Genomic DNA, 16,250 nt, shown 5'->3' with positions numbered 1-16,250 from the left:
TTTAAGCAGATATTTTTTAACATTAAAGAGATCTAAATTAAATCAAAATAATTTTCTTCTCTTTAGTTTCGTTAAAAACTACTCTCTTCGTCCCTAAAAAGTTTGCCATAATTTTCTTTTTGAGGTGTCCCTCAAAAGTTTGTCCCAAACTCTTTACTTTCTATTTTTCTACATGGTCATACCATCAATTTTACAATTACAATCATTTAAAACTCATGTCGCTTCCATTGGGGCAAATTTTTGAGGGACGGGGGGAGTATTATATATATAGATATCTAACAAAATATAGAAAATACAATAAAATTAATATAAAAACTAAATAAATAAATAACACAATGTTCAACATTTATGGAAGAGGAAGAGAGAAAATTTTACTTTTAAACTTATGAATGGTGAAATAATATTTTGTTGGGAGATGATCTTATTTGGTTCTATATATATAAAAAATTATATTATACTATATTTTTCTTTTCATAAAAAAATATTCAATATACATCTTAAATTAAATACAATGACAAAATCTCTAATTTGGTGTAAAAATAATTTAAAATAAATTATGAACGATTAAGTTATACTCCCTCCGTCCCATTATTTCCGGCCACATTCTTTTTGGCACGGAGATTAAGAAATGTGTAGTTAGTGTTTAAGTTAGTGGGGTCCCTTTCCATTTGACTTTTCCATGATACTTAATTGAAATTTTAATCCCAACCAACTTTACAACTACTTTTTTTTTATTTTCAATTAATTTATTTTAGATCATTAATTTAAAAAAACTGTAAACTCTATGATTACTCAAAAAATTAAATATGTGGCAGTTTGTGATTCCTTTTCATTAATCAAGGTAAACTCAAATTAATGAAGTAATGAGTGGACGGCTGTTCCATTTAAATAATGAGAATTCAACACAATCTAATGAAAAAAAAAAAAGTGCAAAACAGACAAGGAATAGAAAAAGGCGGCAGCCTAAATTATTGCCTCCAAATAATTTCATTTCACAACATTTCAACACATTTTCAGTTTCCCACCAAATTCTCGTCTATAAATATGCCATCATTTGGCAGTTGAATCAAATCAACTGCATCTCCAAAAAAAACCAAAAAACTCCCAAAATATGGTGAGCAAAAACCTATCTAATCAAGATAGAAACAAAATAGTGCAGTTTCTTTTAGCCAATTTGAAGAATGGCAAGCCTAGCTATGGAGTCATGAAGGAGGCTGCCACAATCTTCAATTCCTCCCAACGCAACATTACTCGTCTTTGGGCAGCTGCGAAGAAACAAAAAGAAAGTGGTCAGCAAATATATCTATCAAGTGCGAAACCAGGAGCAGCTAGAAGAAAAAGAGTTACTGTCGATATAGAGCTAATTCAAAGCCTAGAGCTACACAAAAGATCAACTATTCGACGACTTGCAGTGGGGATTAATCAAAGCAAAAGCACCGTTTGGAGGTGGGTAAACAAGGGGCTGATCAGAGCGCATTCAAGCGCTATTAAGCCTGATCTCACAGCCCCAAACAAGTTGCTGCGACTACGCTTTTCATTAGAGGCGTTGGAATTTGATCGCATTATGTTGGCTTTGAAGTTTAAGGCTATGGACAACACCATTCACATAGATGAAAAGTGGTTCTACATCACAAAGACAGCACATCGATTCTACCTAACACCGGCTGAGGGAGATCCTCACCGCACATGCAAGAGCAAGAGTTTCATAAAGAAGGTAATGTTCGTGTGTGCCGTTTGTAGGCCAATATTTTCAGATGCGGGGGAATGCTTATTTGATGGGAAGATTGGAATCTTCCCATTGACGGAACAAGTTCCTGCCAAGAGGAACAGCAAGAACAGACCCGCCGGCACAATGGAAACGAAACCTATTCAGTCCATCACCATGCAGGTGATGAAAGAGTGCTTCATAAACAAGGTATGCAAGATACCTAAAATATGTATGCAATGTGGCAGCCCTATGTATTTTATTTTGAAGTGAAATTGAAATTGTTCTTTCTTTTTTTGTTTTTAAAAACAGCTAGTTCCAGCCATAATTGCAAAATGGCCTAACTTTGCAAGTAAACTGATCTTTATTCAGCAAGATAACGCGAAACCCCATATAAAGGACTCAGACCCCGATTTTAGGGCTGCAGCCACTGCTCAAGGGTTCGATATAAGAATAGTTCAACAACCACCAAACAGTCCAGACACAAACGTGAACGACTTGGGATGGTTTCGAGCTATTCAAAGCATTCAAACTGAATCTGCATGCTACAACTGTGATGATCTTGTCAAGGCAGTTGAGGAATCGTTTGCACAGCTATCTCCTCATACACTAAACAAAGTTTTTCTAAGTTTGCAATCATGTATGGTGGAGATTATGAAACAGAGGGGCCATAATGCATACAAGATCCCACACATGGGGAAGGATGCATTAATGAGAGCAAACCAACTGCCAAGGGACTTGGAAGTGCCTAAGGAATTGGTGGAAGAGTGCATGAAGTACATGAATGAAAACGGGGGAATGCATTTGGTGCAAGAGCTTGTGGAGAAGTTACAATATCCATTTCCACAGCAGGGGCTACTAACTGAATTCCTACAGTTAGGAATATAGGGCTGGTAGATTTCTTTTGTTAAAAAACAGATGATGCATTTTGTAAAGGAAAGGTTTTAGTTTGCAAATCAGTGCCTACATCAATGATGATGTATTTTGTAAAGGATTGTTTTTTGCCTATTTTGAATGACTGAATATATGCAGCCTATTTTGCATCAATGAATGAATGATGATGTATTTTGTAAAGGATTGATTTTTGCCTATTTTGAATGACTGAATGTATGCAGCCTATTTTGCATCAATCAAAACCATCAAACACCAGATACACAACATCAAAGAATGCACCAGGCGGCCAAACCATCAGACACCAGTACACAACATCAAAGAAGGCACCAGGCGGCCAAACCATCAAACACCAGATACACAACATTAAAGAAGGCACCAGGCGGCCCAAACCATCAAACACCAGATACACAACATCAATGAAGGCACCAGATTGCATCAAACAACCCGATACATCAACATCAAAGATGGCACCAGGTGGCCAAACCATAATGCAATCAAATACCTATCCTCTACTTTCAAAATATTTCTCAGAAATTAGCCAGCAAAAAAATTCATCATAGAAATTGCATCGAAATTAGGCATTCATCATTTCAGCACGTTTATTACCAACAACCAAAAACGCATGCTTCAATCCCCACTGCAAGCACATATAAAATCGGAGAACAAGTGATAAAAGGAAACTTCTCACCGAATAAGGAAACATTTGCTTCAGAATTTGGAATATGGTAAGCTTTTTCTTCATCGGAGGCTGGTCCTCCGTTTCCGAGACGGGCGTCCACCCGCCGGAGTCCGCATCGTCGAGTACATCTGCGCCGTACACTCCAAGGGACCACGGCGACAGTGTGTCGGCCGCAATAAGGCCGGAGAGATGCCCATCGCTCTCCGTCGAGTCCGGTGGAGATTCTGGAGAGGCCGAGGGGTCCTTGGAGGTTGCGACAGGTTCAAATCCGCCCGGGGAGCTTTGGATCTGAGAGCTTTTCTCAACAAATGGTGGATTGAACAGCAATCTCCGCCGAATCGACGGAGATTCGGTGTAGACGGCGGGATGAAAGGGGGAGCCCTCGCCGTCAGTTTCTTCATCACAATATGGCCAATCGCTGCCAAAGCCGTGCTGAATCGACGGCGAATCAACGGCGGACGGTGGCTGTGGGAGGACGCTGCTCAGAGACGTCAGATCTTCCTCAAAGGACCCGTTTTTCTTCATCGCGGCGGACCACCGTGCTGGAACAGAGGGGTCGGCGGGGTGAGCGAGAGAGAGAGAGACGATTGGAGAGAGAGATACGATCGGAACAGAGGCCGATTGACGGTGATTCACCGGTGATTCAACGTTGAAAACCCTAGAGGAACCGAGGGGACGGCGGGGTGAGAGAGAGAGAGACGATACAATTGCGGGTAGGGTTAGAGTGAGTGGTAAAAAGTGTAGGTTATAGGTTATAATTAAGAGTTAATTAGTGAGTTAATTAGGGAGTTAATAAAGTGCGTTTTTTACTTATTTTAGAAAGTAGACAGAAATAGTGGGACAGACTAAAAAGGAAATGTGGCCAGTTTTAATGGGACGGAGGGAGTAATTATTTAAAATTTCAAAATAAAATTATTATAAAAAGAAATAAAAGAAAAAATAATATAGTATATGTTTAACATTAATGAGAGAGGAAAATTGAGATTAAAAAATTCTTTACTCTGAAACTTTAAATAATCATAAATTGTTCCAAATTTATTTTCCTGATTATCTTTTTCTCAAATTAAATATTTTGTCATAAGCTTTAATTAAGATTTATATTGAAAAAAATTATGAAACAAATTTGACTATTGTTAATAAATAAATAAAGAGTGAAACAACATTCTTTTGGAAGTTATGATCTTTATATTACATATTTTTTTATTCATAAAACAATATTCAATATACATTTTAAATTAAAAATCATGATAAAAATAAATTATAACAAATAAGTTATGTTAATTAAAATTTTTAAATATTAAATATTTTCTTTTTATTCTCCCTCCTCTCTCCCCCTTTCTCTTTCCTCCCTCTTTTTTCGGTTATTCCCTATATTTGGGCTATATATAGTGGGATTTAGTTATACTATCTCTCATCTCCCATTTTTATTAACTTCTATCATTGCCTTCAATTGATGATTTTATTACAAAATTGCCACAAACTGTGTTTTCATATATAGATATAGATTGGCAAATAAGAAAGATAAGAGAAGAAACAGATTCAATCACAAGGGAGGTGATGATCATCAAGAATAACAGTGCAGATGCAGTGCAACTTGGTGCTTCCTCTTCCACTGCAGCAGGTTTTTTTTTTTTTTATTTGGACAAAGAGAATCAATAATGGTTCCTCATTTTCCACTGTGATGAGTAGGTTTTGTTCTTCTGCAACAGCTTCACTATCCAGGCCTGCTCCCATCATAAAGATTGACAATATGGTTGGTTTACATGAAGATCTGCTAGCAATAAAATCTCGACTCTGTGGAGAATCGCCCAATTTACAAGTTATCCCAATCGTTGGAATGGGGGGCATAGGAAAAACTACTCTTGCAAAGTGTGTTTACGACGACCCACTAACAGTGCAGCAGTTTGATATTCGTGCTTGGGTCACAGTATCACAGGACTACAATACAGATGTAGTTTTTTCGGCCCTCCTAGCTTCCATGGAAGAGTTTGATAAAGATAGATCCGAGGAGAGCAATCAATTGGCTGGGGAAAAAGTGTTCAAGATCTTGAAAGGCAGGAGGTATCTCCTTGTAATGGATGATATTTGGAGCACAGTTGCTTGGGATGATGTAAGAATTATACTTCCCGAAGATGGTAATGGAAGCCGAGTCATGTTAACGACACGAGAAACTGATGTGGCTGCTTATGCTGATCGTTTGAGCGGTCCCCACAAGATGCGTTTCATGGATGAGGCTCAAAGTTGGAATCTACTTCAGCAGAAGGTGTTTGCACATCAAGATTGCCCTCCGGAATTGGAGGACGTTGGAAAGGAGATCGCAAGATGATACGTATCAAGAAATCTTGCTTTAAGGGACGCAAGAGAGACCACAAAGTAGCAGTAGCTATTTCATTCAATAAGAAGCGTAGTCCCCAAAAGAGTTTCACTCTTAGCTTATATACTAGGTTTTTGACAGCAAAAACCATAACCAAGGCCCAATATGAACAGTGTGGGCTGTACTAACAAAAGACAAGCAAGAAAATAAGAGAGCTTAATAATCTTGGTAGCGTGGGTTGGGTCTAATGGCCCGACTGCTCCTCCTAACTAGTAGACGGTCTGTATCAATACTCCCCTCCTCAAGACAAACCTTGTCCTCAAGGTTTAAGTTTGGAAATTGTTGCTTTAGTGCATCAACTGGCTCCCACGTTGCATCTTCAATCGGTAGCACCTGCCATTTCACTAATGCTTCCTTGCTCTTGCCATCACCGCGAGGCACCCAACGATAGTTTAATATTGTTTCAGGCTCAACGATTGGTAACCCATCCTCTGCATATGGTGGTAGTGCTAATTGCACTATTCTTCCTTCTCCAATTCGTCGTCGCAACAACGAGACATGAAATACTGGGTGAATTTTTGCATCACTAGGTAGCTTAAGGCGGTACGCTACCTGTCCAATTCTCTCCTCCACTTGAAAAGGCCCAAAAAATCTGCTCGTCAATTTCTGATTCACTCTCTTGAAGACCGAATGTTGACGATAAGGTTGCAGCTTCAAGTAAACCCAATCACCTACATCAAACTCTTCAGCTCGACGACGCTTGTCAGCCTTTTGTTTCATCCGATTTTGTGCAGCCTCCAAGTTCACCTTGAGTTCACGCAACAACGCATCCCGATCTCGTAATTGAACTTCAACATCATTAACCGCGGTGGATCCATGCTCATGGTTCAAAATCCGTGGTACAGGTCGTCCGTAGACGGCTTCGAACGGAGTCATGTCAATGGATTGATGGTATGTCGTGTTATACCAATATTCAGCCCATGATAGAAATCTTTCCCATTGTCGGGGCTGGTGGTAAACGTAACATCGTAGGTACTGTTCCAGGCATCTATTTACCACCTCAGTTTGCCCATCGGTTTGAGGGTGGTAGGAAGAGCTCATCTTTAGTTGGGTACCCTGCAATTTGAACAATTCTTGCCAGAAGTTACTCACAAAAATGCGATCCCTATCCGAGACAATGGATTCTGGAATTCCATGCAATTTAACCACTCCCCGAACAAACGCTTCAGCCACCTCTTTTGCCGAATACGGGTGCGATAATGGAATAAAATGCGCATACTTTGACATACGATCCACCACAACCATGATCGAATCCTTCCCATGTGAGCGTGGCAACCCGTTTATAAAATCCATTGATATATCTGTCCAAATCTGGTTCGGAATAGGTAATGGAGCAAGGAGTCCCGCCGGAGATCTACTATCACTTTTGTTTCTTTGACACACATCACATGATTTCACATAATTCTCAATGTCACGCTTCATTCCTTGCCATTCAAATAAGCGTTTCACTCTCTGGTAGGTGCGAAAAATACCTGAATGTCCGCCAGTTACTGAGTCATGGAACTCCTGTAGAATTTTGCTCCGGAGGGTGGATACTGGAGGAATTATCACCCGTCCATAGTGGAGAACACAGCCCCGGCATATCTTCCACGCATCATCATCATTTTCTTGAAGTATTAGCTCCTGCATTTTCATGCGTAACTCATCATCTTGTTGTGTGGCTGTTGCAATATCATCCCACAGTTGCGTCATAGGGCTAGAAATCGCCATAGAAATTGTGGTATCGCCCCGCCTTGACAATGCGTCAGCAACACCATTCTCAGTCCCTGGTTTATACACAATTTTGTAGTCAAACCCCAGCAATTTTGTCATCCATTTCTCTTGCTCAGGTGTAGTAATTCGTTGCTCTAGAAGGTGACGTAAGCTCTTATGATCTGTTTTGATTTGAAAACGTCGACCTAAAAGGTACGGTCGCCAACATCGGACAGCCTCTAGGATGGCGAACATCTCCTTAGCATATGTAGACCATGATTTTTGTAGTTCATTCAGCCCCTTACTCATAAAAGCTAATGGTCGCCCGCTTTGAGTCAAAACAGCTCCGATTCCCGTTCCTGAGGCATCCGTTTCAATCACAAATTCTTCCCTGAAATTCGGCAATGCTAGTACGGGAGTTGTTGCCATAGCAGCTTTTAAGGATTTGAATGCAGCTTCTGCCTCTGGACTCCATTGAAATCCACCCTTCTTTAACAACTGTGTTAAGGGTCGTGCTATCTCTCCATACCCTTTAACAAATTTTCGATAGTACCCGTTAATCCCAAAAATCCACGCAATTCCGTCACTGATTTTGGAGTCGGCCACGTTTCCATTGCTGCTACTTTGCGATTATCTACCCGAACTCCATGTCGGGAGATAAAATGTCCTAAGTATTCAACTTCCTTTTGTCCAAAAAAACATTTGCTTGGTTTGATCACAAGCTGATTTACTTGAAGAATCTCTAAAACCTTTCTTAGATGTGATAAGTGTGACTTCCACTCGTTACTATAAACCAAGATATCATCGAAAAATACCAAGACAAACTTCCGCAAGTAGGGTCTGAAAAGATGGTTCATGGTGGCTTGGAACGTCGATGGAGCATTACATAGACCAAACGGCATTACCAGATACTCGTAGTGTCCACTATGAGTCCGAAAGGCTGTTTTCATTGTATCTTCGGGATGAACTCGTATCTGATGGTACCCTGCACGCAAGTCTAACTTGCTAAAATATGTTGCCCCATGTAACTCGTCGAGCATGTCGTCGATTGTAGGAATTGGAAATCTATCCTTGATCGTCACCTCATTCAAAGCCCTGTAGTCCGTACAAAATCGCCATGTACCGTCCTTCTTCTTTACAAGTAAGATGGGTGATGAGAAGGGACTTGTGCTTCGTTTTATGAGCCCATTTTGAAGCATTGTTTCAACTTGGCGTTCAATCTCATCCTTTTGGAAATGAGCATACCGATACGGGGCAACATTCACAGGTCGAGACTCATCAAGCAAGCGAATCCGATGATCAAACTCCCGACGTGGCGGTAGGCCCTTAGGTTCAGCCATAACTTCTGGGAAGTTGTTGAGTAGTTTTTGTATTTCCTTAGGTACGAAATCATCAATTCTCTCATTCCCGATAGCTTTGACACATTGCTCTGCCACCACATACAATTCAGCCCCACTTTTCCATTCTCTAAGCAAGACATTTATCCCACTCGCTTGGGGAGAATTGGAAACAATCCCCCTTAACACTTTCCTATCTCCCTCAACTCCAAATTCCATGGTTAGCTTCTTGAAATCTGTCAAAATAGGGCCCAATTGTTCCAACCACGGTACTCCTAGGACAATGTCAGCGCCGATAACTGGAAGAGTATATAAGGTTACATGAAATTCCAATCCTTGTATGGTAACAAGGACATCATCAAACCGTTCCCGACATTCCAATTTTTCGCCATTTGCAACACGAACATTGAATGCATTTTGTTCAACCACAGCTCGATGAAGCTTTTTTGCAATATGTGGGCCAATGAAATTCAAGCTAGCTCCACTATCCACTAGAAAATGAATTGAATGATTTTCAATTTTTCCAGAAAAACGCATTGTTCGATAGTTGGTCTGACCAGTCAGTGCATTAATAGAGATATGTTCATTTTTACTTTCCTCCAAATCATCATCTTCTCCTTCATCAACATAAATTTCAATTGACCATGCATTTCCTCCCTTACATACATGTCCCGGAGCATATTTCTCATTGCAATTAAAACATAAGTTCAGCTCACGACGTCTACTAACCTCTTCCCGAGATAAACGGCGAACTGCCGTCGCTGTTTTCGAAGCTCCCACTGGTGTGGTTGTTTCTTCTCCGTGCGAGGCTGGTTTGGGTGAAGGTTTCATCGATTGTATTACGGATTTTCGCGAGTGAATTAGTTGCTCTTCCTTACGTTTAGCCAATTCGATGGCGGCTTGTAAGTTTCTGGGTTTCCACATCCGCACCTCACACGCTAATTCCTCTTTAAGTCCTGCCATGAATATACCAAGCAATGCACTAGGATGCCAGTGCGGGAGTGCATTCATAAGCCTCTCAAACTCACTTAGATAGTTTCGGAAAGCCCCAGTTTGTTTTAGTTTTCCGATGGCTTCGTTGGGATCCTCATAAACTGATGATTCAAAACGAACCAACAATCCCTTTTTAAAACTCCGCCATGATACTTTTCTGTGGTGATTCACGTGTTTAAACCACCTCCACCATTGATTTGCCTCTCCTTCTAAGTAAAATGAGGCAACACGTACCTTTTCTGATTTTTCTATACGTTGCACCTCGAAGTATTGTTCTGCACGATCAATCCAAACATGGGGGTCTGTTCCTGTAAATCGCGGGAATTCCATCCGAATCGGAATGTTTCGCCCTTTTTCTTGCCTTTGTGTCGATGCTGAACTTCTCACGGACCCCTCAGACTCTGAGCTTTGGTCGTCCGCTGATTCCTCACTAGAGTTGGAACCTGATGATGCTGATTCATGACTGTTGTGTTTCTTCCTCTGTTTTTTTGGTTGGCTTGCTCGAGACGTCACGATCTCCACCAATTGTTGGATGGAGTTTTTCATCTCAATCATTGAAGATTCTAAGCCCTCCAATCGTTCTTTGTTCGTCGCCATCTTGATTTCACACAGGTTTTGATATGATCGCAGCCTGGCTCTGGATACCAAGTTGATACGTATCAAGAAATCTTGCTTTAAGGGACGCAAGAGAGACCACAAAGTAGCAGTAGCTATTTCATTCAATAAGAAGCGTAGTCCCCAAAAGAGTTTCACTCTTAGCTTATATACTAGGTTTTTGACAGCAAAAACCATAACCAAGGCCCAATATGAACAGTGTGGGCTGTACTAACAAAAGACAAGCAAGAAAATAAGAGAGCTTAATAATCTTGGTAGCGTGGGTTGGGTCTAATGGCCCGACTGCTCCTCCTAACTAGTAGACGGTCTGTATCACAAGAAGCTGCAAAGGGCTGCCCCTCGCAATCGTGGTGGTTGCAGGGCTCCTATCCACGGTCAGCAATAATCCAGCTTCATGGAGGGAAATTGCACAAAATGTAAACTCAGTTACTACTGAGAAACAATTTGAAAAGATATTTTCTCTGAGTTACACCCACTTGCCTCATTATCTAAGGCCATGTTACTTGTACATTGGGATGTTTCCGGAAGATTGTGAGGTCCGTGTCTCAAAACTCATCAAACTATGGGTAGCTGAGGGATTCTTGAGAGGTCGGAACAAATTTAAAAGCTTAGAAGACGCGGCGGTGGAGTGTTTGGAAGATCTTGTCAGGAGAAATCTTGTTTTGGTCACCAAGAGAAAGTGTGATGGCAGAATCAAGAGCTGCAGCCTCCATGATCTGATGCGAGACTTGTGCATAAGAGAGGCGCATGACGACAAGTTTCTTGTGAATCTCAGTCGCGGGCGTGCCATTTCAACACAAAGAGGAAACCAGCTTCGTGTAAGTGTTACATCTTCGGGTTTACCATACTTTTCGAAATTATATGGCTTAACCATCCAAACGATTTTGTGCTTCCATGGCATCTCTGTAGCAAACATGTTGGAAGGTTTTAGATTGCTAAGGGTATTGGATGCAGGAGATGTTTATGTGAGTTCACTACCAGATCAACTATTTGACCTATTTTATCTAGCATACCTTGCTATCTGCTATCTTGGAAGGATACCTACAGCCATTTCAAAGCTTCGTAATCTTGAAATTTTAAGCCTGCACGCAAAGAATGAATGGATGCACTTTAGATTACATTCAATCCGTTTGCCGCAGGAGATTTGGACGATGACAAGATTAAGACATCTTGTCTTCTATGGAAGATTACCAAATCCAGAAGGAATAACATCTTCTAGTCTAGAAAACCTCCAAACACTCTCTATAGTATCACATTCTATGTGTAGTGAATGGATCTTGAGAATGATCCCAAACCTAAAGAAATTGGAAATTGATTGCTCTGATTATCATTCAGGCGTCTTGAACAATTTGGTGCATCTGCGTCAACTTGAAGATGTGAAGTTACGTTCATCTTTTACCAATGTGTTTTGCCATAAGGATATCTTCACTTTTCCTAGGACTCTGAGAAAGTTGACATTAAGCCGTGTGCCTCTTCCTTGGGAGGAGATGACTATTGTAGGCTCGTTGCCAAATCTTCGAGTGCTTAAACTGACTCACTGGGCTTGCAAAGGCAGCACATGGCAAACAAGTGATGGAGAGTTTCCTAAGCTGGAATTTCTGGTGATAGAGAAGTCGTATCTCGAGGATTGGATAGCTGAAAGTAGCCACTTCCCGATGCTCAAAGGCCTGGTGCTCGACGAGTGCTGGCAGCTCGCTGAAATCACAGAAGATATCGGGGAAATTCCAACACTCGAGCTGATTGAGGTGAAGGGGAAAGCGCGAACGTCACTCGTGGAGTCGGCCAAGTGGATTCTAGAGAAACAACAAGAGTGGGGAAATGATGCCCTTCAAGTTCGTTGCATGGCTCATCGATGATGTGCTCTTTCCAACCTTCTGTCGACACAGAAGATTAATTTTGTTGCAGATCAGGTACTTGCACATCTCAAAATTGATAAGATTGATAGGACTAGAGGTGATAAATTAATAATCATTCAATTGGATGATGGGCCGAATCATGCAAATCAAACACTTGATTAAGTTGGATTATTTTATCAATCATGCCTTATCATTCAAACCAAACGCCTCATATAAAGATTAATGTTTTTGTTCATCAGGAAATATGCAATCAAATGTGATGAAGTAGGCCTCAGATTCTCACAACGACAGTTTTGGCTTCAAGTTCGTTTTATGACTCGTTAATCATGATACTCTTCTAATGAGGTAACTCCAAATTCCTTCGAACTAAATCTTTTTATATATAAATAACAGATTCATAGGTGGTCTATCAACTAAGGGATTAATTCATCTACCTTCCCAAACATTGTTGTTAGTTATAAGCTCATGTAATCTAAATTTGTTCAGAAAGTGAATGAGGAAGCCCTTCCATTGAGCTGGCCCAATAGGCTTTGCGTTGAGCTGGCCCACTTATATTGGCCCAATAGACCAGAATCGTATATGTTGAATCTTGCAGCTATTTAATGAATGTATGGATGATTTTCTATTCTGTTGGTTGAATCAGTTCAAACCTTTTCTTTGACTTCATCAAGTCTATTGTGTTTGTGGGTCACTTTTCTTATGCAATTCTGAAAACTAAATACTCGATTCGTCCATCAAATGTTGTCTTAATCTATTTTTAGTAATAATTTTTGGGTCTCCTTCTGTACTCACTAATAAATGGGTCTCATTCTCCACCCATCAACCTAATTAATTTTTTCAATTTTTTTTATTTGTGGGTCTCTTTCTCCACTCAATAAATAAATAATATATTTTTTCTTAAAACTTGTATTTTTCTCCTTATGACAATATTTTATGGACGGATGGAATATAAAACACCACCATCTATTCATACAAATATGAGCATCACTCTTCTAGAAAAGAGTGTAGTATGGTACTTCCACGCAATCATAAGAACCTTATAGCGGTAAGGAAATAACACACCATATTAACATTCAATTACACAAGGATTTAACAAATTGAAACAATTCCACAACATACATTACTTAAGCAAACTCTTCGCTAAAGTCTCTTTGATAAAGCTTGCTTCCACTAACCTCTTTGGATTTGAATCATGAACAAGGTACATCATCATCCTCTTACTCATCTTTGTCATCATCATCATAGTCTTCTTCATCATATCGTCTTCATTGAATGCAAGAACATGCAACTCCTAAACGATCAAATCACAGTTAACCAAAAAAAAAGATAAAAAAAGAAGAAGAAGAAGAAGAAGAAGATAAAAAAGCAAGGTCTCCTATACGTGTCAATTTCAAGCACATGAGATAATGTAGGGGCTGCATGCATGTAGCTTACTCCTTTCGAGAGAAAAAAAGCTCCCATAATGTCATACTCCCTCCGTTCCAATAGTAGTGTCTCATAACTTTTGGACACAGAGATTAAGAAATGTGTGAAAAGTAGATAAAGTGAGTTGATGTAAATTATTTAAATATTAGGTATAGAAAGAGAATATATATTGCCAAAAAGGGAATGGGACATTTATATTGGGACGTCCCAAAAAGGAAAGTGTGACATTAATATTGGGACGGAGGGAGTATATAGGTAAAAGGGATCAGAAAATACCTTCATTCTACTTAGCAATGCAGAGAACTTGAAGGGTGGTGTTTCCCATATCTTCTTGTTCCTCTCGTATCAGTTGAGCCGACTCTGTTAGAGACTTTTTCACATCACCCTTAATCTCAATGAGTTCAAGAGTTGGGATTTCTCCAATATCATTTGGAATTCCAGTGAGATCATAACAAGAATAAAGCATCAAGTGTTTGAGTATGGGGAAATGGCTACTTTCAGTTATCCAATTCTCCAACCTCGATTGTTTAATTAGAAGAACTTCCAACACTGGAAATTCTCCTTGCCCTGTTTCCCAGTCTCCACCAACACAAGTACAGCTTTTCAGTTTAAGCACTTGAAGATTTGGCAACGAACCAACAACAATCATGTCCCTACGAGTGAGTTGCAAATCCCTCAAAGTCAGCTTTCTAAGCATCTCAGGAAAAGTAAAACTGTAGTAGTTGGGCCGATGTATAACCCAACGACCAGCATACACTACCAAATTCTCGAGTCGATGCAGATGTACCAGATCGTTCAAGCAGGCAACATCTCGACCAGCAGAGCAATCCACCTTCAGTTTTTTAAGGTTTGGGATCTTTTTCAGGATCTCCTCACTGCAACACGCACTATCAACATACGAAACTGTCTGCAGATTCTCTAGAGAACAAGTTGTTTCTATCGGATCTTCAAAACAAATTTTCTCACTAAAGTAGACATGTCTTAACTGTGGCATGCACCATGGCACCAATAAGGTTTCACAAGCTTCTCCAACTCCAAACTTGGATTGCTCTTCGCGAATGATTAAGGTTTGCAGATTTTGAAGGTTTGATAAGATTCTAGGAATATGCTGACTATACCTAACGCCAAGGTATCTTAAATGAAATAGCTCAAATAGCTGAGTTGGCAATGATTTCACATCAGCAGGTTCAGCACCCAACACCCTCAGCAATCTAACACCCTCGAGAAAGTCCAGTTTCACTAAATGATATTTCGAGCATCTGATGGAACGGATAGTTGAGCCACCATTGCTTGAAAGGTAACTTAGATAAGAAGTATCAACACTTACACGACGATGATTCTCTATGCTTTCTATGAAATGCTCCTTTTCAATATGCCTATCCATCATATTCAAGAAAAACTTGCTTTCATGAGCTTTTCTAATGCACAACTCCCTCATCAGATCATGGAGGCTGCAGCTTTTGATTCTTCCATCAAACTTCCTCTTTGTGACCAAAACAATATTTCTCTTAACAAGTTCATCTAAACACCCTTCTCCCACCTTTTCAAAGCTTTCAGAGTTGCTTGGATATTTCACAAAGCCCTCAGCTACCCATAGTCTAATAAGGTTCCTTGCAAGGATCTGGCGATCTTCCGGAAAGGAAGCCATGTACAAGAAACATGGCCTCAAATATTGAGGTAATTCGACGTAGCTCAAAGATAGTATCTCTTCAATCTGCTCTTGCTCTGCAGTTTTTGTAGACTTCACCTTTTCCGCAATCTCATGCCACGAAGCTGGATTCTTACTCACCGTGGATAGAAGCCCCGCGATCACCACGATTGCTAGGGGCAATCCTTTGCAGCTTCTTGCAATCTCCTTCCCAATATCTTCTAAATTGGAAGGACAATCTTGATTTGTAAACACCTTCTCTTTAAGCAAATTCCAACTCTGATCTGCATTCAATAAACCCAACTCGTAACACTTGCTTGAAGGGTCAGGATAAGAAGCCACATTATTCAACCTTGTGGTTAGCATGATACGACTTCCATTAACATTATCAGGAAACACATTCCTAACAATATCCCATGTTAAAACATAGTATTATCATTTTAGGATTGAACCGAGAACAAAGAAGGATAGAAGAAGGATAGAAGAAGATTGTATATTTCTTTTTTTCTTGATATTTCTTGCTTATACAATCATCCCCTTTTATAGTATTAAGAAGGGAGCTGATATTCTAAAACATCATGAGGATCCCTACAACATCATGAGGATCCCTATAATTAAGGGATCCTTGATTATCTTTTGACTAACTTTACATGCTGCTTTTTCTTTTGACTAACTTTGGAATCTTATTCTCAACACTCCCCCTCAAGTTGAGTGACGGGATTTCCGATACTCAACTTGGAAAGAACTTCTGAAAAACTTTTGAAGTCCACAGCCTTAGTTAAGATATCAGCTAGCTGATCTTCGGACCTCACAAACGGGAGCTCCACAATCTTTTCCTCAATCTTTTCCTTGATAAAGTGCCTATCCACTTCTACATGTTTAGTTCTATCATGTTGAACTGGGTTCTCAGATATGCTGATGGCAGCCTTGTTGTCGCAGTACATTTGGCACGTCTTTGTTGGGTGTAGGCCTAATTCCATCAACAATCTTCTTAGCCAAAGGACTTCGGTTAACCCACTCTTGATTCCTCTG

The 16,250-nt window shown here is 40.1% G+C and overlaps 5 protein-coding genes across 5 annotated transcripts; 3 read left to right on the top strand and 2 right to left on the bottom strand.

Annotated features, from left to right (window-relative positions):
- Positions 1-595: 595 nt before the first annotated feature.
- On the top strand, positions 596-2,752 carry LOC131017856 (uncharacterized). Its single transcript, XM_057946600.1, has 2 exons — positions 596-1,915; positions 2,018-2,752. Exons 1-2 carry the CDS (start codon positions 1,112-1,114, stop codon positions 2,591-2,593), a joined length of 1,380 nt encoding a protein of 459 aa, XP_057802583.1. The 5' UTR covers positions 596-1,111; the 3' UTR covers positions 2,594-2,752.
- Positions 2,753-4,742: 1,990 nt separating this feature from the next.
- LOC131018465 (putative late blight resistance protein homolog R1A-3) lies at positions 4,743-5,604 on the top strand. Its single transcript, XM_057947185.1, has 2 exons — positions 4,743-4,899; positions 4,988-5,604. The coding sequence occupies exons 1-2, from the start codon at positions 4,836-4,838 to the stop codon at positions 5,602-5,604; spliced, it is 681 nt and encodes a 226-aa protein (XP_057803168.1). The 5' UTR covers positions 4,743-4,835.
- Positions 5,605-7,859: 2,255 nt separating this feature from the next.
- On the bottom strand, positions 7,860-10,271 carry LOC131018464 (uncharacterized). Its single transcript, XM_057947183.1, has one exon. It carries the CDS (start codon positions 10,269-10,271, stop codon positions 7,860-7,862), a length of 2,412 nt encoding a protein of 803 aa, XP_057803166.1.
- A 335-nt stretch (positions 10,272-10,606) lies between these two features.
- Positions 10,607-12,552, top strand: LOC131017857 (putative late blight resistance protein homolog R1B-16). Its single transcript, XM_057946601.1, has 2 exons — positions 10,607-12,199; positions 12,385-12,552. The coding sequence occupies exon 1, from the start codon at positions 10,805-10,807 to the stop codon at positions 12,143-12,145; it is 1,341 nt and encodes a 446-aa protein (XP_057802584.1). The 5' UTR covers positions 10,607-10,804; the 3' UTR covers positions 12,146-12,199; positions 12,385-12,552.
- A 309-nt stretch (positions 12,553-12,861) lies between these two features.
- On the bottom strand, positions 12,862-15,631 carry LOC131017852 (putative late blight resistance protein homolog R1B-16). Its single transcript, XM_057946595.1, has 2 exons — positions 13,847-15,631; positions 12,862-13,436 (listed from the first exon to the last, which is right to left on the bottom strand). Exon 1 carries the CDS (start codon positions 15,582-15,584, stop codon positions 13,854-13,856), a length of 1,731 nt encoding a protein of 576 aa, XP_057802578.1. The 5' UTR covers positions 15,585-15,631; the 3' UTR covers positions 12,862-13,436; positions 13,847-13,853.
- Positions 15,632-16,250: the final 619 nt, after the last annotated feature.

The sequence above is a fragment of the Salvia miltiorrhiza genome, chromosome 3 (genome assembly GCF_028751815.1).
Source record: "Salvia miltiorrhiza cultivar Shanhuang (shh) chromosome 3, IMPLAD_Smil_shh, whole genome shotgun sequence".
NCBI lineage: Eukaryota > Viridiplantae > Streptophyta > Magnoliopsida > Lamiales > Lamiaceae > Salvia > Salvia miltiorrhiza.
Note: the sequence above shows the minus strand (reverse complement) of the source record. Positions and strands in the feature narration are given on the sequence as shown.

Coding starts and splice junctions, on each gene's coding strand:
- LOC131017856 (XM_057946600.1), top strand. CDS start 1,112: ATGGTGAGCAAAAACCTATCTAATCAAGATAGAAACAAAATAGTGCAG. Junction 1,916..2,017: donor AAGAGTGCTTCATAAACAAG/GTATGCAAGATA, acceptor TTTTAAAAACAG/CTAGTTCCAGCCATAATTGC.
- LOC131018465 (XM_057947185.1), top strand. CDS start 4,836: ATGATCATCAAGAATAACAGTGCAGATGCAGTGCAACTTGGTGCTTCC. Junction 4,900..4,987: donor TTCCTCTTCCACTGCAGCAG/GTTTTTTTTTTT, acceptor CTTCTGCAACAG/CTTCACTATCCAGGCCTGCT.
- LOC131018464 (XM_057947183.1), bottom strand. CDS start 10,271: ATGGCGACGAACAAAGAACGATTGGAGGGCTTAGAATCTTCAATGATT.
- LOC131017857 (XM_057946601.1), top strand. CDS start 10,805: ATGTTTCCGGAAGATTGTGAGGTCCGTGTCTCAAAACTCATCAAACTA.
- LOC131017852 (XM_057946595.1), bottom strand. CDS start 15,584: ATGCTAACCACAAGGTTGAATAATGTGGCTTCTTATCCTGACCCTTCA.